General features: G+C 38.3%; 1 protein-coding gene across 4 annotated transcripts in view; it reads left to right on the top strand.

Moving 5' to 3' along the window:
* Positions 1 to 22,950, top strand: part of COL11A1 (collagen type XI alpha 1 chain) — a 133,070-nt gene that overhangs the window by 84,684 nt on the left and 25,436 nt on the right. For all 4 annotated transcript variants that reach the window (XM_010409233.4, XM_039555961.1, XM_010409232.4 and 1 more), the window contains 12 exons: positions 2,075 to 2,128; positions 2,943 to 2,996; positions 6,484 to 6,537; positions 7,481 to 7,588; positions 8,352 to 8,441; positions 8,725 to 8,778; positions 14,399 to 14,506; positions 15,002 to 15,109; positions 16,160 to 16,213; positions 19,675 to 19,728; positions 20,446 to 20,553; positions 22,079 to 22,132. In XM_010409233.4, the coding sequence (XP_010407535.2) occupies positions 2,075 to 2,128; positions 2,943 to 2,996; positions 6,484 to 6,537; positions 7,481 to 7,588; positions 8,352 to 8,441; positions 8,725 to 8,778; positions 14,399 to 14,506; positions 15,002 to 15,109; positions 16,160 to 16,213; positions 19,675 to 19,728; positions 20,446 to 20,553; positions 22,079 to 22,132 (900 nt within the window). The remainder of the gene's footprint in view (positions 1 to 2,074; positions 2,129 to 2,942; positions 2,997 to 6,483; positions 6,538 to 7,480; positions 7,589 to 8,351; positions 8,442 to 8,724; positions 8,779 to 14,398; positions 14,507 to 15,001; positions 15,110 to 16,159; positions 16,214 to 19,674; positions 19,729 to 20,445; positions 20,554 to 22,078; positions 22,133 to 22,950) is intronic.

Raw genomic sequence — 22,950 nt, 5'->3', positions numbered from 1 at the left:
AAGAGTTTGCAAGGAAGAGAAGTTGTGGGGGTACTAAAACAATGAGCAGATGAATCCCAAGATGAAGGCATCCCTGGAGAGAAACTGACAAAACAAAGAGATGAAGAATCATGGAGCACCGTGTCTCTCATCACTTGTGTAATATAAGTGTGAGGTATCTATTTGCTTCCCAATAGGGGTGAGTGTCAGCCAAAAAATAAGTGTCATCTCTACTCCTCTGAGACTATTTCACCCACCAAACATGAAAATAATAAATAATCTATTCTTTGTAGCTACTGATAAAATGAAATTTAATAACAAAAATGAAAATGTAATTTTGATAACATACTGTTAGTATTCTAGTGCTTTTTCTCAAATAATACATCAGTCCACTAACTTGAAACCTGCAAGCAATATTGTGAATAAAAGGAAAAATGTAAAGGTTTTTCCTTAGAAAGCCTCAAAGTGTGAGAACAGGAGAAATTTATGAGAACGGAGGTGCATTTAAATGTAGAACTTTGAGTTGTGTTCCTATAACCCAGTTACTGAGAGTGACCAATTTCATTCAGATATTTTGAACAGTAGCTGAGTCAATTTTATTTGTTTTCCTCTATAAAGCTCCTCCTCTTTTTTTTAAGCTTTATGTTATGCCCAGAAACAAATGAGGAAATTTCATTTGTTCACAGACATGGCATATTGAAAAAAGACCCAAACCCTCATATGGAGCATATTTGTGTGTTATGAAGATTTCAGAAACAGATTTACTCCTCTTTTAGAAGAAAAAAAAAATATGGATAGGGCAGTAAGATCAAAGATTTCTCCCTTTGCCTAGCACTTCTTAATTGATTCAGATTTAGTATTTCAGTATAATAGAAGTCTGCCCTGGAATAAGATTTATTCAAGGTCAAATTGTCCCAGGCTGGGCACAAGGGACCCTCTCCCCCAGCTACACTGGTACACTTCTTTGCCCACTACAGGAGGCAGCTGTGCTCTGCAAGTGAGCCTGGGCTCTAAGGAATGAGCCTTATGGAACTCTGAGGAGCAAAAGGGTAGAGTAATTTGGGGGATGTGGCCTCCTGCTTCAAGTCTTTTGCATCAAACCAACATTCCTAACACATTTGGACAGCTGATGTCGTGGCAAACCCACACATGAAATACCAAATAGAGCAGGATAAAGTCTTGCACTATATGACATGGGTACTTAGCTGTGGAACCATGTAAAATGAATGACTGTTAAGGTTTCACTTAGTGCACTAAAAAGTAAAGAGCAAAAATTATTTGCATAAGCTGACATAGCACCTTTCAGCACATCAACAGTAAATTTTAAAAGCTGGCCTCTGTTTTGTTTTTTTTTATAACAGTTTCAGAAAAAGTCATGTAAGCTGTGTAAATATCTATGTGCATAGATATTTACATGTGAACATACATGCACATACACGTGTGCACAATGCACTGTCAATTGATCATCTTTAGCTAAATTTCTAAAACCATGCTGCATGAAAATTTTCTCTCTCCATATATCTGTATGTATACAAAAATATAAAAATAAAATATTCATATATCATGGGATTTTTCAACTATTTTTTGTAATAGCAAAAATGCTGTATTTAATCCTTGGTAATGCTGAAAAGTTTATTCTATTTGGAATTTTGTACTGTTGCACTGGTTTGAAATATTATCAGGGTTTAGGAATTGCTAAAGATGAATATTTGACTGAAAGTTAAAAAGATGACCAAACTATTAACTAAATCTCCTGGTTTATGCAACATAGAAGAACAGTGCTTCTAACTCATAGTTGGTTCCTACTTTATTATGCACAGTTTTAGGGGTAAGATGCAAACATATTTGATGTAAGTAGTTTTCCTCATTTTTTTACTGCATTTCTACACAAGCACTATTGCTTTCAGGAAATCCCTCCAGTGTCTACGCATGTGAATTGTTGCTACCAATATTTATGTCAGTGTAGCTGAGGCTTCATGCTTAAATCCAGACATTATCTGCAGAGTTCCTATATCTCATAATTGAAACAAAATTTTCAATCCAGCATCAAGGCAGCTTGAGTAAAACTTTACTTGTTTGGTTGCCTTCAATCCAGGGACCGCAAGGGCCCCAGGGACCTGTTGGATTCCCCGGACCGAAGGGACCTCCAGTAAGTATCTCTTTTATTAAGGATGTGCAACAACAGGAATGGTAATTTTTATAGAGTGCTTCTGAAGGGAATACTTGAAAATTTATGTAAGGGATGGGTTATGTATAGATTACAAATATTCTTGTTGAGCCTTTGGTGCAGCTCTTAAGACATTCAGAGTGATGCACCAAACTGCAAGTCTGGTATGTCCTGCCAGTGACCAGGTGACACACTGAGTTCATGCAAAACACTACTTTGCTACTGTATATTTCCTTTGAATGATTGATTCACTGAGGAAAAATGAAGAGGAAGGAGGCATTCATTAATAGCAGAAATGTATAGAAGTAATGGCACATTTGAGCTGCCCCCTGAACTAGTTTTACTGCTCTTCTGGTGTGCCTCTGCTCATGTGCAGTACAAAAGCAACAAACCACCTGTAATTTTTTTTTCTCCCATGCATTTTTTATTTTATTTCCAATTCCAAAACCTGAAATGTCATCAAGTACTTCTGTAATGCTTAGATTTTTGTTAATTGAGTCATAAACCAAAGAAAAATGGAAGTATAGGAACTGTCCATGATTTCTGAATTACAGAAATCTATTTTGAACATGTTTGCATTTGACAGCAGTCATTCTCCAAGCAATTGTTAAGACACATCAGGGAGAACACAAGGAAAAAATATTATTGAAATCCTAGCCAGCTAATATAGGAGCCGTAAAGATTTACCAAAGAGTAGTCTAGAAATAAAGAGAGAGCAGAGATTCTGACAGCTGATTGCACACTTTTTTTGAGGATGGCTAAGAAATGGTTTGATTTATGTATTTTATAATTTCAGGGTCCACCTGGAAAAGATGGCTTGCCTGGGCACCCAGGACAGCGGGGGGAGACTGTAAGTAAATGTACTCTACTGTGTTAGTGTTGCCCTAAAGTCATGATTATGTGATCAAAACCAAAGAAACAAGGGAAAAGGGAAGGAGGCTGGCACCACGAGCTTATATAACTGTACTTTTCTTGTAGATTGTGCATGAAAAAGCTTTATTTTGCTCCCATGACACAAGTGTGTGGTTATTCTTTGATATGTCCAGTTAGTAACATCACACTGAGATTAAATAGTCAATAGAAGTAAAAGAGATTAATACCCAGATCTCAATTTAAATGAAGATTTTTCAGACAATTACTATGCAGTACTTTTCTCACTGAATGCCATGTACCATAAATAGTAACATAAAAAAAATCTTATTGATGATAAGCAGCTAGAAAACTGAGAGCCCAAGACCTTTGGAAAGTAGGATCAGGAATGATTGAATCTATTAAATTAAAATTAAATTTTTAAACTATGTAACTCCTCTAAGAATCACAATTAATAATTTCTGGCATCAAAATGAAAAAGAATACTATGTAATACTTTTAATTGAACTATCTTTGAAAAACACACTATTTCTGTAGCGCCAAAACCTTACTCATATTCCACTATAAAATAAAATTAAAATTCTCACTTGGAATTTTCAGAGCTAGAGAAAGCCATAAGTTAATTTCAAGAGAAATTTTCTCAGCATGTAGAATGTGTTTTAGGCTCCAGCTTCACTGGAAATCTGTTAGTCACTGCTGAGTCACTTCCACTGCAGGAAGGAGGAGCACAGAGCTTGGAGTAACACATCCCTCTAAAAATCTCTATATTCTGCTGCTAGTACTGTAGATTGTGACATTGTAATGTTTTGCAATGATAGTGGCTTTTTTGTGTGTGAAACATGATTGACTCCTTTGTTCTTTTCCTTTGCAAAGAGGCAAAGACTGGTGTTGTGTACCATAAGAATCAATTGTAATCGTTTACAATGCAGGAAGCTCAAACCTAATCTTTATTTTGCAATTAAAAAGTTACTATTTTCCCTTTAGTTTTACTGATCTGAACATGAGCCAGTAATGTGCCAGTACAGCTAAGAAAGCAGAGAGCATCCTGAGCTGCAGCAGAGGGATCTCTTCCTTCTGTTCAGCCCTGCTGAGGCCAGGAGCATCGTGTCCAGTTCTGGGCTCCTCAGGACAAGAGAGAGCTACTGGAGAGTGGCCAGGAAAGGGCCACTAAGATGAGTAAGGGACTGGAGCATCTCTGCTGTGAATAAAGACTGATGGAGCCAGGACTGCTCAGCCTAGAGAAGGCTCAGGTCTTACCCAAGTACAGAAATACCTGACAGCAGCTGTAAAGAAGATGGAGCCAGGCTCTTTTCCATGGTGCCCAGTGAGAAGAGGCAATGGGCATAAACTGAAACACAAGGGGTTCCATCTCAACATCAAGAAATGCTTTCTCTGTGTGAGGGTGACCAAGCACTGTCACAGAGAGGCTGCAGAGTCTCCATCTGGATATATTCCTGAGCAACCAGCTCTCAGCAGCCCTGCTTCAGCAGAGCAGTTGGGCAAAATCACTCCTGAGGTCCCTTCCAACCTCAGCCATTCTGATTATCTGATTTCTTGATTTCAGTCATGACTAGAAACAAAATATTCAAAATGCAATGAAACTATGGACTCTGCTACTGTGTGAAATTTGAACGAGGTCCCACAGGATTCAGTCAGTGCTATGGTTCTCTAATTTTGTATCTCTGGGTTTAGTAGAGTTAGACTGATAAAAAAACTTGAGTAACTTAGGATCAAATGCAGCTTTTCATTAGCATTGTTTTCTGCTCTGTGTGTTTGTGAAGTTGGGCCAAAATTATTTTAAAAATATTTTTCCCCCATGGGTTCTCATGTATGTGTTTTTGTAGAAAACCAGATGGTTTTAAATCAATCAGTAGGCTTGTTGACTTTCTTTTCCTGATGAACATATCCACTTCAGGTTTTTAAATAATGTATAAATGAGAAAACTTTCATTGCACTCACTGATAGATCAGCATCAAGAATTCTGTTTCTTATTTAGACACATATCTTATTAAAGTTCATTGGTGCATATGGGCATTTCAGCAATTAGGGAATTAGGATAAGAGACATAGTCAAGCTTAACAAATTAGAGAGTCAGATTCCCAGGCTGCACTCTGCAGCTTGTTTATGGAATAATAAGCATATGTTGACAGCAACTGAAGTAACTATTAGTGGAAAAGAGGCTGCAACTTCAGCATCAAGAAACAAAGGATCTGCATTCTGCAAAATCAGAATAGCAGGTCTTCCCAAGGTGCTTTCAGTAAGTGGGTGATGTTCAACATTCTTTGTCTTTCCTTAGAACAGGTTTACAGAGGAAGCTTTGATTGTGTAAAGGAAGGGACTCAAGAATGATTCCGTCTGGAGCAGTTCTGATTTTCTGTTATCAGAAGAAAGGGATACTTTTGTCTTTTTTTTCTTTTCTTTTTTTTTCTTTTTTTTTTTTTTTAATCTGGATCGTTTCAGAGGTCTGAGAGAGTGCCTCAGTTATGTGCCAAAATTAACCATGGTAACATCTGGCTGGCAGAAAAAATAGAATCAGGTTGAGGAAGGTAGAAAAGCTTAAACTGGAACTGATGGAATAGGGCAACTATCAGTCAGACTGTGCCCAGAGGAAAGCTGAGAAGGACCCAATATTTGAAAAAGCTGGAGCCAGATGACCCCTTTGTTTTTGCACAGGTGAGCAGAGTAGGAGGCAGACACAGGCTGTTAGGCAGGCAGCACTGTGTAGGATCCTAATGTGATCCATCAGGAATGCACTAACACTATTCCAGTATTTGAAAGAAATAATTTAGCATAATTCAAAGATGAATTAAACAGTGCTATTATAAAGTGACATTCTCATTCAGTTTATTGACTAATTTTGGCCTGAAGTCTGGGGCCACTGATCAGAAAATGAAAATTCTGTAAAATTTACCCATATTCTAAAAAACAAAAATATTTCCTTTCTATTCTTTTTGTGGCACTCATATTGCCTTTTTTACCATTTCTATATAACCTTCATCTTCCCTGGATCTTTATTTCTTTTCATTTTGTTTTTGTCTCACCTCCACTTTATCTTTCATGTCCTCCCACCTTAATCCTCCATCTGTGTCTTTCTTTAAAAAGCATTTTTATGTCAGGCTTTATGGTTCATAATATACATATGTAAAAGTGTATTTTCAACTGTCTTTTAGCTGCATCACTTATGCATTCAAACTCATCTAATCAAGGTCTCCTAGAGAGATCTGCAAAACTGAGGGCAATTTTTACTGCTGTACCACCTCAGAGAGATTGGAACTGAGAGATGGAAGAGACATTAATCAGCATTTCATTTCTAAGCATACACAGGCAGAAAGGATTTCTCTTTTTTATTTCCTAAAGAGAAGGAATGTGTGACATGGAATTTTTCATTCACCTCTTCAGCACAGATATGAATTTTGCTCTTCTATAACTTGTCCAGGATAATGTAATATTCTATAATTATTTCACAGGGTTTTCAAGGAAAAACTGGTCCTCCTGGTCCTGGTGGTGTTGTTGGCCCTCAGGTACATAATTTCATTTCATAGTGAACTTCATAAGACCAACATTTAATGGCTAAATTATGGATAAGGCAGTTGCTTTTGTTGTATTAAAAGGACCATATCAATGGTTATATTAACTTTTGCAACTAAAGTTGCATAATAATATATTATATAATACTATATAATATACTTAGTAATCATCAGTGATTCCACACAAAAAAATTAAATATTTGAGTTGCCTTTCCACTTTGTTTTATGTTTTGGGTTGGCTTTTTTGTTGGTTTGTTGTTGTTGTTTCGGGAGTTTTAAATGTGATTATGAAATTGGTGGTTTACAGACGTCAAGAAGACAGATTTCTCTACCATTAAACATTTTAGAAAGAGCAATGCAATCTGCGAATTTCTTGCCAGAGAAAAAGTTTCAGTAACTTTTAGATTGTGGAGGGATAAACTATCAAAATTGAATTTGATTTAACCGTACTGATTTTCAACTTAATTAAGCATTTGGAACTTTTTTAGCTAATTCCCTCAGTGGAACTTTTGAATCTGCAGAGAGATCTTTCAACTCTTCTACCTTGCAATTCCTATTATTCAGAAAAACAACAGTACAGAAGTGTTTTAAGACAATAGTATCTGGATTTCTCTCCCATGTCCTTTTTGTAACTTTCTCCCATACACGCCGTGTTTTAAAGCTTCAGTGCTTAAGGAACAAGGTCAGGATTTCACTCTTCGGAAGCTGCACAGACATGTCTTCAGGCAAAATGCAATGCAAGATTTATTTTATAGGACAAAGATATTTGTAAGTCAGCTTTGCCTGGAGGGAAGGTGAGGAATGTATGCTAGCCAGAGGTAATAGTGTTTGGTAACATAACAGCTGGATATTGAGCATCTGCTCCTCTTCACTTCCTCCCACACCCCGCAAGACATTAAATAACTTCAGGTGACTAAAGTTTTACTTTTGTGCTTAGGGTCCTACTGGTGAGACGGGGCCAATTGGTGAAAGAGGTCACCCAGGTCCTCCTGGTCCCCCAGGTGAACAAGGCCTCCCAGGTGCTGCAGGAAAAGAAGGTGCTAAGGTATGATGGGGCTTTGGGGAACAAATTGGAAGGGACAGATAATCTGTTGCCAGTGTGACATTTCAAATCATCATGTAGACATGCAGAATAAAATCAGAACATACAGTGTAAAATCATGATTGGCAGGTTTCACCCAGAAGGACTTGGAAGACTGGAAGATTCCAATTTTAGAGCTATGTCTGCTTCCACTGAAATAATGAGAATTCTCGTGAGCCAATAATTAATATTTTTGTAATAAAAACTAAAAAAAAAAAAAATTGCATATACTATGCATTCAATATGGAAATACTTAGTAATGACATATTCTCACCAAGGTGGAAAATTGCACGTTGGCATTTAAAGTCAGATGTGTAGTAGTGAATAAAGGGCAGAATTTCACTGAATAAATTTAACTCCTTGCTTACTTTTTGGCTACCATCGGGGAACAAGATAAATATTACTTATCTAGTTACTATGTAATTCTATTCAATTTTTGATTATAAATGGGTATCAAAAATTTTTTTGAATGTATCTTTAAACATATTTTTTGGCTTGTTGTGCTTTTCACTATTTGCATTCTATAACTAGTACTGTATTTTGTCAAAGTTCATTATAAATTAGCCATAGACTACTGTGCTGATAAAAGAATTAGTGGGTGAATAGCTGGGGGCACAATCTTTGTTTTCCTTACCATAGCTAGGATCTTGTAGTTCATTTTCATTGCTCATTGTACATTGCACATTTTTAAACATATTTTTTAATCAAAATGTAATATGTTTCCCAGGGTGATCCAGGCCCTCAAGGCATTCCTGGGAAAGATGGACCAGCAGGTCTTCGTGGTTTCCCTGGAGAGAGAGGCCTTCCAGGTGCTCAGGTATAAGTGCTAGAGCAATTGGCATGATATTTCTAAATAAAAGAAACAAAGTATTAACTCCTTTATTTCATGAAGTCTTCTATTGCACTTAAAATAAATGCAGTAAGAAAACAGACATCAAACATCCAACATTGTCAAATATCATTGGCTAAATAGGAAGAAAGAAAATTATTCCGGTTTGCTTTTTTGGATCTTTCCATGTTTCCTATTATATGTGTTGCAAAATTACTCTTGAACTTTCCAGTTTAGTAAACAAGTGTTCTTTTTCCTTTTCATTTTCTAGGGTCCAGCTGGTCTGAAAGGAGGGGAAGGCCCACAGGGTCCACCTGGACCAATGGTAAGTAAACATAATAATTTAATGGAAATATAAACAATATAACCTAATAACCTTTTTTCTTCTTTAGATGCTGTGGTGTTTAGATTAACACAGTTTGTAAAACAGCAGACAGATCAGACTTCTACACAGTATCCATGCTAATAAACATGCTAGGATTATGAAGGTTGAGAATGTCTGAAGCCTTCTGCTACCAGATTTAGTTATGCTATTTGCTTGCTGCTCAATACTTATACAAATTGGTTTTGAGATGAGAGGCATTTTCCACAGTGGAAAAATCCACAGATAGTGTGACTGGTGGACTCATGCTGTTGTGGTGGGCTTGCCTTGGCTGGATGGCAGGTGCCCACCAAACTGCTTTATCCTCCTCAGCTGGACAAGAGAACACAAAATACACTGAAAGGCTTGGGAGTCAAGATAAGGACAGGGAGATCAGCCACCAGGTACCATGGTGGGCAAAACAGACTGGGAAAATGAGTTTCATTTATTTTCAATCAAATCAGAGTAGGATAGATAAAGAGAAACAACAACAAAGTCTGAAAACACCTTCCCTTCATTCTCCCTTCTTCCCAGGCTGAACTTCACTCCTGATTCTTGCTTTATCCTGCCCCCAAGCAGTGAAGGAGGATGGATAATGGGGGTTGCCCTCAGTTCATCACACATTGCCACTCGGTCCTCCTCATGTGGAGGATTCCTCACACTCTTCCTCTGCTCCAGTGTGGGGTCCCTTGGATGTGAGACAGTCCTCCAAGATGTTCTCCAGCATGAGTCCTTTGCACAGGCTGCAGTTCCTCATGACCTGCTCCAGCCTGGGTCCCCCACAGGGTGCAGTCCTTCAGGAGCAGGCTGTTCAGCATGGGTCACCCATGACCTGCCACAAGTCCTGGCAGTAAACCTGCTCCACTGAGGGCTTCTCTCTCCACAGGGCCACAGGTTCTACCCAGATCCTGTGCCAGTGCTGGCTCTGCACGGGGTCACAGCCTCCTTTGGGCATTGACCTCCTCCATGGGGTCCTCCATGGGCTGCAGGTGGATCTCTGCTCCCCTCTATTGTGCATTTTTTCCCCACTTCTTAAATACATTATCCAAGAGGTTCTACCCCTGTCACTGATGGGCTGGGCCACAGCCAGTGCTGGATCCATCTGGGAGCTGTCTGGTATGGGCTCCATTGGACATAGGGGAAACTGGCATCTTCTCACAGAAGTCACCCCTGTAGTCCCCTGCTACCAAAACCTTGCCAAGCAAACCCAACACTCCTGTGTTCCCTTTGTACAACTGTGTAAAATCATGTCATGCAGGAATTTTCCTTCTTGGCATTTGAAGCTCAATAGTAGAGTGTGCTTCATGTTACCTGTCCTCTGTTGTCATGCTTTATGCAAAGAAGTTCTACGAGGATGCACTGGTATTCAAAACATGGTAGAGTTATTCCCAAATGTGAAATGTGTAGATTTTGACAGTATTCTTGTCAACTTATTTCTTTCATTCAGTGCAATTGAAGTTAAAAAAGAAAAGAATCAATCATCACAGCTATTCTTGTTAGAAAAAGAAAGTAAAGGAGGAGCTGAATTTCTATGTATTTCAACAAAGAAGCTCTCTTATGTCCTTGAAATTCATATTCAGATTAGAATGCATTAAACAAGGATAAAAAGCCACACATAGTACAGTACAAGTAATACATGGGACTTGAATTCTTAAAATTATTGTTGAATTCTTAATGCCTTTAAGCATCTATTCTTTAAAACAAGAACTTGAATTTACTGTTCTTAACACTGTGCAGTATATATGCATTCCAAAAAGGCACCAAAACAAAGTAGCTGGGAATGGAATGGAATGGAATGGAATGGAATGGAATGGAATGGAATGGAACGGAAGCTAGTAGGGAGAGTCAAAAGGGATATCATCTTACCCATCTGAAGAACCTGAAATGTTAAAGGGTGAATCAAAATCAAGAAAGCACAGAGCAGAATAGTCTCTTCAATCTAAAGGTCATGTCTTGATTTTTCTTGAAGGAGCCCCTAAGGCTGGCTGAACTCTCAAGCAGATAGTTCAGGGGCAGTGAACCAGAGCCCTTCCGAGCACGCACAGACCAGCCAGCACAAGCAAACCTGACGTGTGACACAGCCCCCTTTGCCAGACAGCATTGCCCACACAGGAGCTGTGCCACTCCTGCCATGGTTCCTGAGAAAGACACGTCACACAAGATGTGAGGCAAAAGTACATGCCTTATTTAGTGATAGTTGTCTATATTATGAAATACATATGTTTGAATTTAAATTCAGATGAGCCATGTTTTTCTAATTCTTACAGAGTGTGTATAAGTTAGTGTTTTAGTTGAATACATCAGAGCTTTTTTGAGGAGAATGTCTTAATTATCCCCATTTACAATCCTTTGGTTCAAATCCTGGAGCCCTCTCAGAGCTCTTGAATAGTATTCCTTTCATGTGAAACTAAATTGATAGAGAAAATCCAGGAACACTATTAATGCTCCCCAGCTAATGGGAGTTCAGTGCCAGACTGAAATCATCATTAATTACAGCCCAGAAACACACAGAGTATGAGTGTCAGGAGCACACTACCAAGAACTTGAGTTTATAAATCCATTCCTCTTGGGGCCACCCTTCCTGCTAAGGTAAACAGTCATAGAAAGAAACACTTAGGAGTCTGAGAATTTTTGCATATAATTGTTCCAATCTTCAAGAAATAGATGCAGTGGGAGCAGGAGTTGAGTAGGAAGGGCAAAATTTTTAATTTTTTAAAATATATTTTGAGATCATTGTAGTACAAGCTTGGGGTACAAAACAGGACCAAGTTGCCCTTAAAGTGTTTCAAAAGTCCTCAGTGGGATTTTTATCTATTTCATCTTTAATTACTAACTTGTTATCTTGAAACAGTTTTCAGTGAAAAAAAGGTGCATAGGTGCCCTTAAATACTGGGTTTCTGCACACCTTCAAGCACCACAATTAAACAATTAAACAGTTAAATTGCTTGCTTTTTTCCACAGAAGCTCCCAGCAGACCGTGAGCATCACGTAGTCCTAAAATATTTTCCCATCTATTTTTAGCCAACAGCGGGTACACACAGAAGTTTAATTGTAGTGGAGTCTTCATTTGCCATTTGTAATAGGAAGAGAATTCATGCCATTGGATGACTTTCCTGCGATTCCCTGCCAGTACCAATTGCTTCTAACCAGCACATATAGTCAATTAGAAGCTTTATTTGGCTGCTGCATACATCTGCAAGCATACCAAACAAATGACTGCTCCAAGTACTGTGCATGCCAATTACTCTGTTTAGAGGGATTTGGACAAAAGAAAGAGATGCATGAATGCATATCAGAGCAAGAGGGGGTCTGCAGGATTGGGGGGTTGGCATTTTCATGGTTTGAGGGGTTTTTTGGGGAGGGGTTGTGGGGTTTTTTGTAGTTGTGGGAATTTGTTTGAATTTTTTTAACAGTTGTCTTTTACGTGCTACCTTTGTTGCTTTTGTTTGTTTTCTTCCCTTCCCTACTACTGTGTGGAATGCTGAATGCTGATGAGAGAAAGCTCTTTGGAATGTCAAGCAGTCATTTTTCATTTGCTCATTTAGGAATAGGATGCTCAAATTAGACTCAGAATAAGCCAGCTGTAGGCTACCCAATTATCAGCACTGAACTATCTAGACCTATCTTCATCTATCTGATAACATTTTACAGTCACTTGTTGAGCATTTTGTTAACCACCAATAAAAAGTATTGCTACTACTATGCAGTATATACAACAGCTATAATTACATATCCCCTCACAGGAAGTGAGATAAAACCAAGGTTGCTAATGAGTTTATAGTCTGTACAATGGCAATACAAGACAAAACATGACACTTCCATCCTGTAGATAAGTTTTTACAAACAACCCAAACATACTAATAAAAAGATTCCAGGATGTGAGTACCACAAGACCACAGGTTAACAAGTGGTTTTGTAACATAAGGAGACTGTTACATAGTGGGGCAGAGTGACGAGAAAAGATAACAAACATAGAGAGAATGGACTTAAGAAGCTGCTTAAAATTCTTTTCTGAGTTGTGACTACAATTTAATGTAGTCTGCTTTGCTCAGAGGCCATTCTCTCAGAGAAAGGAGTGGTTCCTTCAAAACAGAAGGTGTAGTCCCTGTTCATAACTCATGTGAAATGCAAAGATAGATGTGAAAAGTTGGCTGATTAAAAAGAGCTAGTGGAAATTATGGCCTCTGTTAGTGTCTGCTGTCTGACACAGGAAAGATCTGTGAGTTATTTGGGTTTTTTCCTCTCTATTCTTAAATCCTCCTGATGAGATGACCTAAAATTGTTTAGGTTATGAGAGCTGACAAGATCAGAGACCATGGTAGTATGGCTGCAGGGTAATGACTTTTTCTTGTTGAATTCACTGAAGCCTTAGGAACTAAACTAACGAAAATAGGACAGAAACTTAGGCAGCCACCTAGACTTAAAAAACTCCAGCATCTGGAAGGATAAGGTCATCTATGATTTCCATACAAATACTTTCTTTGAACACCCATGCAAATTCAGATCTTACTGAAATAATTTGCTAAAATATTTTAAGAAACCATTCAGCACTCTTTTCTGCCACATTTATCTGGAGGGGAAAGCACCTTATTATGGAATTAGCACCAGTGATGCTAATGAGGTCAGTCCAGGACAAGTATGTCCTGAGTAAAAGCAAAAAATAGGGTCCTCATAGGTGAAAGCATCTTAAAATTCCGATGTCTAAGAGGCAGAAAATTTGATCTTGTTTAAACATGAAAAAAAGGCTATTTAGGGTCTGAGGCTACACCACCATATTACTTTTTTATTCCATGATCATATGGAATCATCCCACTTCTAGTATATCAATCGGAAAAGTGAAGTTACCAATCATAACTTTGAAGTGTTGCAAACTATCTTGAAGGAGTAGAGCTGAAAAGTCGGGGAAATGTTATTGTACAGCAAACAAACCTTTAATAGTACTCTATTAATGCAAAAATTGTAAGTTATTTAAAAGACAGAAAACAAAGATGCAGTTTTAGTGGTTTTCGCTACAGATAGTGCCTGTCTTTTCACCTTTAATTTGTAATATTAGGTTTTAACTTCTACTGTGCTTATCTAAAAACCTTCTCAGTAGAACACACTAGATTAGTCATTATACTTGAATGGATTTTTACAGAAGTGAATTGAAATGCAGGAATGTGATCATTACAGCAATGAACAGCACAAAACTTTACTAAAAGTTTTGCTTGTGGTGTGGCTTAGTTCTGTATTTTGATATGGTGAATATTCTTTCATCAAAGTAGTATGTTAATGTATTTTGAAAACATAGAGGGAAATAAGTTCTTGAAAACAGGCTGGTTTCATGCACATTCTCATTATGATGAACAAATACAAGAAGTGGTATTTACAAAAAAAAAATAGTGTTGCATGAACTGTATTGAGTATGAACTTCAAGGTAGTCCTTTCAGCCTTTTTCCTTTACTTGCACACGTGACGGATGCGTAACCTTCAGGCAGCTGAGCTCACATCGATAACCAGCTTCTCTGCTGACTTGCCTCTTGAAAACCATCAGCAGTTACCAGGGCTCTCTCAGAATTCCCTCCTTGTTTGTATCTTTTTCCAGGGCTCGCCAGGAGAGCGAGGAGCTGCGGGCACTGCTGGCCCCATTGGTCTGCCAGGCCGTCCTGGCCCCCAGGGGCCTCCAGGCCCCGCAGGAGAGAAGGGCGCTCCCGTAAGTAATCGCAGTCCCATCAAACCATCCCAGCACACACTTTTCACTCCAAAATGCTACTTGGTCCCACTCTGGGATTTCCCTATTCAATACGTATTCTCAGGATTCCCAAGGTATTTATTTTAGATCTACAAAACAAGTACATAGTAAAACATTAATTATCGTGCTCTCTAAGACCAGGAATGGTTAAACCTGTTATTATCACTGCAGGGAGTGGATATAAATCAGTCTTTCATTAAAACTTTGTACCCAGCCACTCTGCATTAGAGTACAAATGTGTTTTACATCAACTTCCATTATTACTTCATATAATTCTCTTATATATTCTCTTCCCTTCATTGTTTTCTTTGTGTTGTGGGGTTTTCTGTTTTGTTGGGTTTTTTTTTTTTTTGGAGGTGGGTTTTTTAGTTTTGTATTGGTAATGTGACTCCCTGTACTGAAATTTTCATTACACTCCTGTGATAATGTGCATTACTTCATTTCCTTCAAAACCAGGGTGAAAAAGGTCCCCAAGGTCCAGCTGGACGTGATGGAATACAGGGTCCTGTAGGACTTCCTGGTCCTGCTGGTCCTAGTGGTTCTCCTGGAGAAGATGGTGACAAGGTGAATCATTATAATTAGTATTAGTGCATCTGGGAGAAGATCTGTCAGTACAGTTCTCTGTAGCTTTCCTCACAATAAATAGGGTGACAAAGCAACAAATCTTTTCCCTGCCTCCCCCAAATTCCCTCTGCCTACTGCAAAAAAAGACCTAAAAACCTCTTCTATAACCAAATGTCTGAGGGACAGATGCCATGGGACATTGGGATTTGTGTTAAAGAACTAGTAGAATAACATTTATCCTGGCAAAGAAACAAGGATGAAAGTGTGGCAAAATAAATCAAGGCAAATGATGCCAAAATTGATTTTTGCCTATTTTAGCAACTTGGTCTACTGAATGAGTAAGATGAAATGTTTTCAGTAATATACAGGGATTTAGAACCACTGTTGATAGGTTGAGGGTGTCAAAATAATTATGTTCACAGCAGAGATGTTCTGTTGACTTCCGGCAGAATTTAGGACATGGCACCTTTCAGGATCATCTGGTGTGTTTGCTTGATCCAGCACTTCTGTTAGTTAGAACAGGGTAAAGGTAAAGATTTCAACAGCCATTTTTGTGATGCATGAGTGTTATTTATCCCACAGAGAGTATTTTCTGTGGTTTAATTTAATTGTCTTTTATTACTGTATAAAGGAAACACTATTTTCTAACATGGTTTCTTGGTGATTTGAATAATTTTGAAGCTTTGAAATACCGTACGCTCCAGTGAGAAGCAGTTGTTCAGTCATAGACAGTTACATGAGTCTGTAAATCAGGGTACTTTCATTATAAGTTCATATTGAAGATGACGTGAGGAACACAATTCCCTTTATTTAGAGCTCAGTTGCACTATACTTCAAAGCCAGGTCTTGTTGCCCTTTTCAATTCAGCAATCAATATCTGGGTTAATATGACATACTGTTGATCACGGCACAATTGCTCCCTTTAGGCTTTCACACTTGAAGCAGCAGTATAAAACATAGAATAATCATATCAAAGGGCACACCGTGATACTGACTTCAGCTAAGTGTGGAGACCATTTTAAACAAGTTTAACTTAACTTTCAATTACAGGGTGAAATTGGTGAACCAGGTCAGAAAGGTAGTAAAGGCGACAAAGGAGAAAACGTGAGTAACAAAATCCTTTGTGCATTACATCTATTCTTCATAAATAAAAGGTATTCATGCATGAAATATGCAAGTGGCCTTGTTACATAAATGAGAAGAAACAGAAACGCACTCCTAAAATGTTCCTCCAAAATGTTCTATTCATGCAACGCTAGAGGTTTGTACTTACAGATCCAGGCATGTATTTAGTGTTGCTCGTATTCCTAGAGCTTACAGAATCATTACAAATTAGAAAGGTAAACTACATTCTTGAGCACCCATCCTGTATCATTGAAACTCCTCCATTCTGCATTTGAACAGGGAGAGACCAAGAATTCACGTACGTTCTCTTACTGTGCTGAACTTCACTGACTGCACAGTGTGAACATACCCAGCTTTGGCTTCTTAGCCATGATGATGAAAACTATGGAGACTCACTAGGGAATCTACTAATATAGTTTTAAAATTTTTGAAGGCTATCTAATTCTTGGGGAGCACAATTAACTGATGGCAGCATTTCGAATCAGTAAAGACCACAGATGAAATGGCTTATACAAATTTTTGTATATTATCATTAGGCCTATTAGTGAACCTAGGACTAATCAGGTTTCTACTGTCTTAATTTGATATTTTTCTGTCTTCAAAAATTAATTCTAAAGCACTTCCTGTTTTTATTTAGGGCAGAAATATAAAATTAAGCTTTTTGCACTGGGAAATGCGAAGCTAGAAAGAATAAAACTAGCATTTATTTATTTCTGTTTGATTGTGGTTTCTTTCCTAAAAATTCAAAATTGAATTTTTTCACTTCTGCTCAATTTCAAGATAAACTGGTACTTTATTTGAATACTTTTCCTTAAGAAAAAATTGAGAAGTAATGGCAGAAAGATCCCTTTTATTATTATATTTCAACAATATTCACAGTTAGCAAAGCTCCAAACGCAGCACAGGGGTATTCATGGCTAAGTATATTTATCTTGAAAACACTGTGTGATTTTTGACATTAACAAGTTACAGAACAGTGTATTATTTTTTAAAATTACACCAAATTTATGGCTTACATATTATCAGATGATGTTTATGGGAGGATATGTACAAACTGCAGCAAATCACAGGTCACAGAATTACAGAATCACAGAATGGCTTGGGTTGGAAATGAACTCCAAGATCAGCTAGTTCCAACCTCTGATTCCAGTTCCACTTCAGGCTCTGCATGTGATCACAGGCACATCCTGTTTTCCCCTTTGACATGCCTCTTCATTAGAGATGCTTTGCATCAGAGAAATTCAGGAAAAAAACACGTGCCACACTCTTCTGTTTCAGATAATTTTAGCATAGCTAGTTATGCTGAGCATTAGACTGTGACCACAGTTCCCATAGTGAGTACTAATGCATTTGGGCCTGTTCCAGCAGACCTGCTTTACAAACAAAGTGTCTGCAGCATTATCATTTGAGAATGTATCCTGGACTCTCAGTCTCAAGGTTTAATGCATTTGAGAATATTGCACATTTCCCTTGAAATACGGGATTCAGTGTTCAGGCCTTAGTTGAAGTGAATATACCTCCAGTTGAAGTCATGTGTCTTGAATCTATTTGCCCTCCACAGCAGTCATTCAACCCTGACAATTTCAGAATGTGTTTATTTTAAATCTGCTTTCCTTTCAACATGCTGATAGATGCCTATTGGGGCAGGGAGAAAGGGCTTGTTGGTCACCTCTGAAAGGTTCTGAAGAGGAAGTACCCAGTTCTGAAATCACAGGACATAAAGAATAGATATTTACAATCTCCAACCACCCACAAAAGGCCTTGGTGGGCATTTAGAGCCTGATCACAGCAAGGATCCTGATCAAAGAACTGATTCATCTTTCCTGTTTAAGAAGAGCTGGAAAAATCTTCAATTCCCCATTGAAACGAACAAAGATTTATTTTTGTGGGTTTGAAAATACCGAGCCTAACTATGTTGGCATACTCTAGCTAAGACAGCACAATTTTGTTGCTGATGTGCTGTCCTCTCTCGAACTTCAAAACCTGCACAGTTATCACAGCTGCCTTTATTAACTGAAGATTCTCTCATGATTCTGATCAGTCTTTCTCCATTTGCCCTCCAGAGCAATGGAAAAAAAGATCTGGCCGTGTGTCCAAATAACTCCTCATTAATCAATTGCAGAGTATGTTCCAACAGTGCTTTATTTCAAAATGGGTTTTTAAATGAGTTTAAAAATATGTAGGCCTCATTCCAGAGCCTATAAAATGAAGGAGCACTACATTGCAGTGTAGAAAAATCCACACATGCCAAATCCCTTCCTCATGGCAACACTTCCCAGTCAGCTGGAGCATTCCTCGGAGTCCTTTCATTTAGATATGCCACCAGAGAGGCTAGAAAGCTTTGTTTCATATATTGCCATCACGTATGTGACAAAAATAAAATTGTAAAGGAGAAGAAATACACTGCTTGACACTTCAAACTCCCTAGAAAATAAGATGCTCTAAAATATACATAAAACCCAGAGAAAGAAATAGGCTACAAGACTTATGTCCCTTTATTTAATTTCCCCTATAAATTACACAATAATCTAATTTCAGCCCTAGAAAAGTCTGTAAATTCCAGTATTATTCTGCTCTAAACTAGAATTTGAAGCCTAGAAGTTGCAGGAAACTTGGCATCTGAAATAGACTAGAATTAGCCAAGGCCAGGTGTTAAGTTTTGTGCTTTCTTAGCTTCACTCTTTATCAGTCTAGTTTCTCTGGTGTTGCATAAACAAATTCAAACTACCACATGATTTAAACCCCATCATAAAGTAGTATTTTGCATTCCCATACTCTGATGGCTTCATTACATCACTTCTGCATGACTGACGTCTAAATTATGTGCAATATAATTTAGTTATTATTCTGAAGGGAAAATGAATAAAAAGAAGTTCCTCTGAGAGACTGGTTTTTTTTGCCATTCTGTTGAAAAGAGACAAAGAGAATGTGATTCCCAGTGCTCAGCAAGAACTTGCACTTTTTCATGTCTCCTCGAGGTCAAAATAAGCTTTGTGCCCTTGCAAAAATAATTAGCAATTTCATAAAAAATACTCCAAATAATAAGCATTTGAATTAAAGATACCTTTTTAGATGATGCTTGAAAAGTTGAGAGGTATTTTGCATAAATCTCATTGAAAGTTTTGGTATTTTTATTTGTGAAAAAATATTTTCATTTTGATTCATGTTCTCATAGAAACCTATTTTGAAACATTAAAAATGAGCTTCCAACAAATGCCAGTATTGTCTATTATAGATGTGAAAATCTGAGGTTTTGAGAGATAAATAATTTGTACTGAATGGAAAGGACTTGTGAATGATGCTACATCCTCTTTTGAGAAATGTGGAAGTGCTGAATAGATTGTGATCCTGCAAGTAGGGTTTTCTCTCATGTCTGTATTTGCTTTTACTCTCATTGCAGATGCCATAATCACTAACTTTTGGATGTGTGTTTGTTGCAGGGTCCTCCAGGTCCACCAGGTCTGCAGGGTCCTGTTGGTGCCCCGGGTATAGCTGTAAGTAGCTCCTTCAGAGCCAAGCCCAACCTTGCCTAGCTCAGCTGATACTGAGTTCTTTGAACTGTTTGCTCCTGACTCGGGAATGTATTTCAAAGCACCATTAACAGTTCTGTCACTGCCCACTTACATGCAGTTCTTTATTGTAAACAAGCCTGCATGGGTGTTACTGTATGGCAGATTTACAGCAGGGCAATAACTTGACAAAATTATTAAAAATGAAATACTGTAAATAGTGAATGGGAGGCATCCTTTCAGTGAACTTGTTTGGTGGTGTGTATGGCAGCTCAGCGCAGGTGCAGCTAAAAGAGAGTGTCTCTTCTTGAAATCCACCTGATACCAAGTGAATTAATTCTTATTTTTATTTAGAAGGCTCTGAATTCTTCTGATCTGCATATTGGTAGAACTGTATGCTACTCACATTTACATAGGTATTCAACAGTTACAAGGTTTATGCAGATGTGAAAGAGAGGGCGAATTCAGAGACAATTTCTATGCGACATGCAGCACTAATTGACCTACATTAAACCAGAGCATGTGCTGGTATTCTGTTTGTGTAACAGATTTCATCCAGCCAAGATGATGAACATTCATTTGAAAAGTCACTTGGTGTGATTCTGAACCCTTTTGTAGTTGTTTTCCAGTCATTTCCATGGAGCTTTTCCTGTTGGTATTACCAGACCTGTGACAGTTTTGCTCTTCATTGTTTCCAAACAGGGAGGTGATGGAGAGCCAGGCCCAAGAGGTCAGCAAGGGATGTTTGGGCAAAAAGGTGATGAAGGTCCTCGAGGCTTCCCTGGCCCTCCAGGCCCTATTGGCTTACAGGTAAATTCCTTTATTATTTTACCTTCCATCTGCAAGAACACTGTTTTCTGTGTCAGAAACCGAATGACTACTGTCTTCTAATAGATGATAGCATCAATTAATTAGAAAGGAAGGATGCCATTCTCATAGGGTTCATGCATAAATAGCAGATTTAGTGCAGCAGGAAGTTAGTGGGATGCACTGGAACTGAACTGCTGGCTAACACAGGCTTTGGAATTTCATTCAGTAATTCATTAATTTCAGCCAATTTCTGCTTTAACAAGAGCACTCCTTTACACTGGAGATACACACATTGAGGAAAAGATTCAACCAGGAGATGTATTTAGCATGGCCTTGTCATTTACAGTATTTTCACAATAGGTTTTAGGCACACGGTGCATCTCCGTGATACCATCACAGACACTACTTGCAGCCTGAGAGGTTAGCAGAAGCCCATAATGCTTATATACTGCAGCCATCAGGCAGGTTCCTACAGTTTCATATTTCTTCCTCTTAAAATTGGTATTTCATGAGGCAGAAAACACAAAGCAAGCATACAGTAAAATGTAGTCTTCTCACTTCTGCATTCAGAGAATTACAGTTGAAAAATCTGTTTTTTCAAAAAATTAATTTGCTTAAATATAATAAAACAAAGAATAAGGTATTTAGGACCTTGATTCATTTCTATGTAATTAACATTAGAGCACAGAACACTTACTACTTCTAATCCAGGAACTAAGCTGTAACACGAATCTTTAAAAAAATTATAATAATGTTTGAATATATTCAACAGTATTTTCCTTTCTATCCACCATGTGTGAACTGACTCAGCTCTTTCACTAAGCTGAACCTTAACCTGTAACTATATATTTTTTAATTTTTAATCTATTACATAATGCAGTTCACAAAACTTACAGTATATAAAATTTATAAAACATTTCAAACTGTTCATTTCTGCACCAACATTTATATCTTGTGTAGGTTTATATTGCCTTTGATATGGAAAGTTTCTTTATTTTCAGAAATAATTACTCAGAAAAAAATTTCAGCACACAGCTTTGACCCTCCATTTAGGAATGCCCAGCTTAGTGGTGATAGTGCTTCCAGCTAGGTATCAGTTATTAGACAGACTTGGATACTTTGCTTCTAAGGGAATGTTTGTGTGATGCAATGCAACACCTGCCAGCAGGGTTTGTCACATCCAAGGGACACCTAATTAAAGCAGTTACACAGCTTGCAGTACTCAGGTACCTTAGACATCTTTGCATTCCACTTCACTGTGCTGCACTGACCATGTTCAGTCAAATTTTTTGTGTCACCTAGTTTAAGCATCTTAGGACTACCTATACATTTACTGTAACATGAAAAATTCCCTTTCCTTTCTTCCCATTTTAATGCAAATAGGTATTTTTTTCTTGTTCCACCATCCTGCCCCCTCCCAAGTTCACAGGTTTGAAATGTAGATCTGATTTATATTGTTTCATATTGATTTATAACTAATCATTCCAGGGACCCTACTAATAGTATTCTCCTCTGTGTTTTATAGGGTCTGCCTGGTCCACCAGGTGAAAAAGGTGAAAATGGTGATGTGGGCCCAATGGTAAGACTTATTCCCCACTGGTCACTCTGAAGGACATAAATATTCTCCATATATTACTGTCTTTTCTCTATAGCTCACCATTTGATAAGATACTCCTGAATTTGGTGACCGAGTATGAAACATTTTGTGTAACACAAAAAAATCTCTCTGGGATTTACTTTTCTTTCCCACAACTATCCCCTCATCATTATTCTCAGGACTTATGTAACATGAGAAGATACTGAAAAATAGATAGCAAAGCAGGTGCTCTGGGTATCTGAGACACAACAGTGACAATTGGGTTCAGGAAAGAAAGAGGAGAAGTAGATACCACCGCACCAGAGAGCCTGGAGCTGCTTTCCTAAGTTCAGGCCATTGTTATTAACATACAGCTTCAGGTACTTGCAGGCCAGAAGACAGTAAACACTGCTTGGCACTGTTTATTTTCCCTGGGTGATACATTTTGCAGCTGTTTCTTCTCCTGACAGAATGCCTTGTGGGCTGTTCCTGACTGCCAGGCAAGCTCTCTACTCTATGCATTCACCTCCAGCACCTTGTGCCAAGTCTGGATGCTTCACTCCTACACTCATCTGTAGGCACCATGGTGCAGTTCTGCCACAGGGCTGTCATGGACACTTGAGCTGGTCCAGGGTCTCTGCACAGTGGGATGGGCAGGCAGGGAATTTGTAGGGAAAGAACCAATCCTCGGGGGGCCCGAAGCATCAGCTCATTTTCAGCTCAGGTCCTGTGTAACACAGCCTGATCTCCTGTCACCTTGTGAACTCATCCAGTGGGCAGCAATCTGGCCCTGCTGTTCCTGTTGCACAGCAAAGATTAAA

This window comes from Corvus cornix, chromosome 8, assembly GCF_000738735.6.
Source record: "Corvus cornix cornix isolate S_Up_H32 chromosome 8, ASM73873v5, whole genome shotgun sequence".
Taxonomy (NCBI): domain Eukaryota; kingdom Metazoa; phylum Chordata; class Aves; order Passeriformes; family Corvidae; genus Corvus; species Corvus cornix.
Note: the sequence above shows the minus strand (reverse complement) of the source record. Positions and strands in the feature narration are given on the sequence as shown.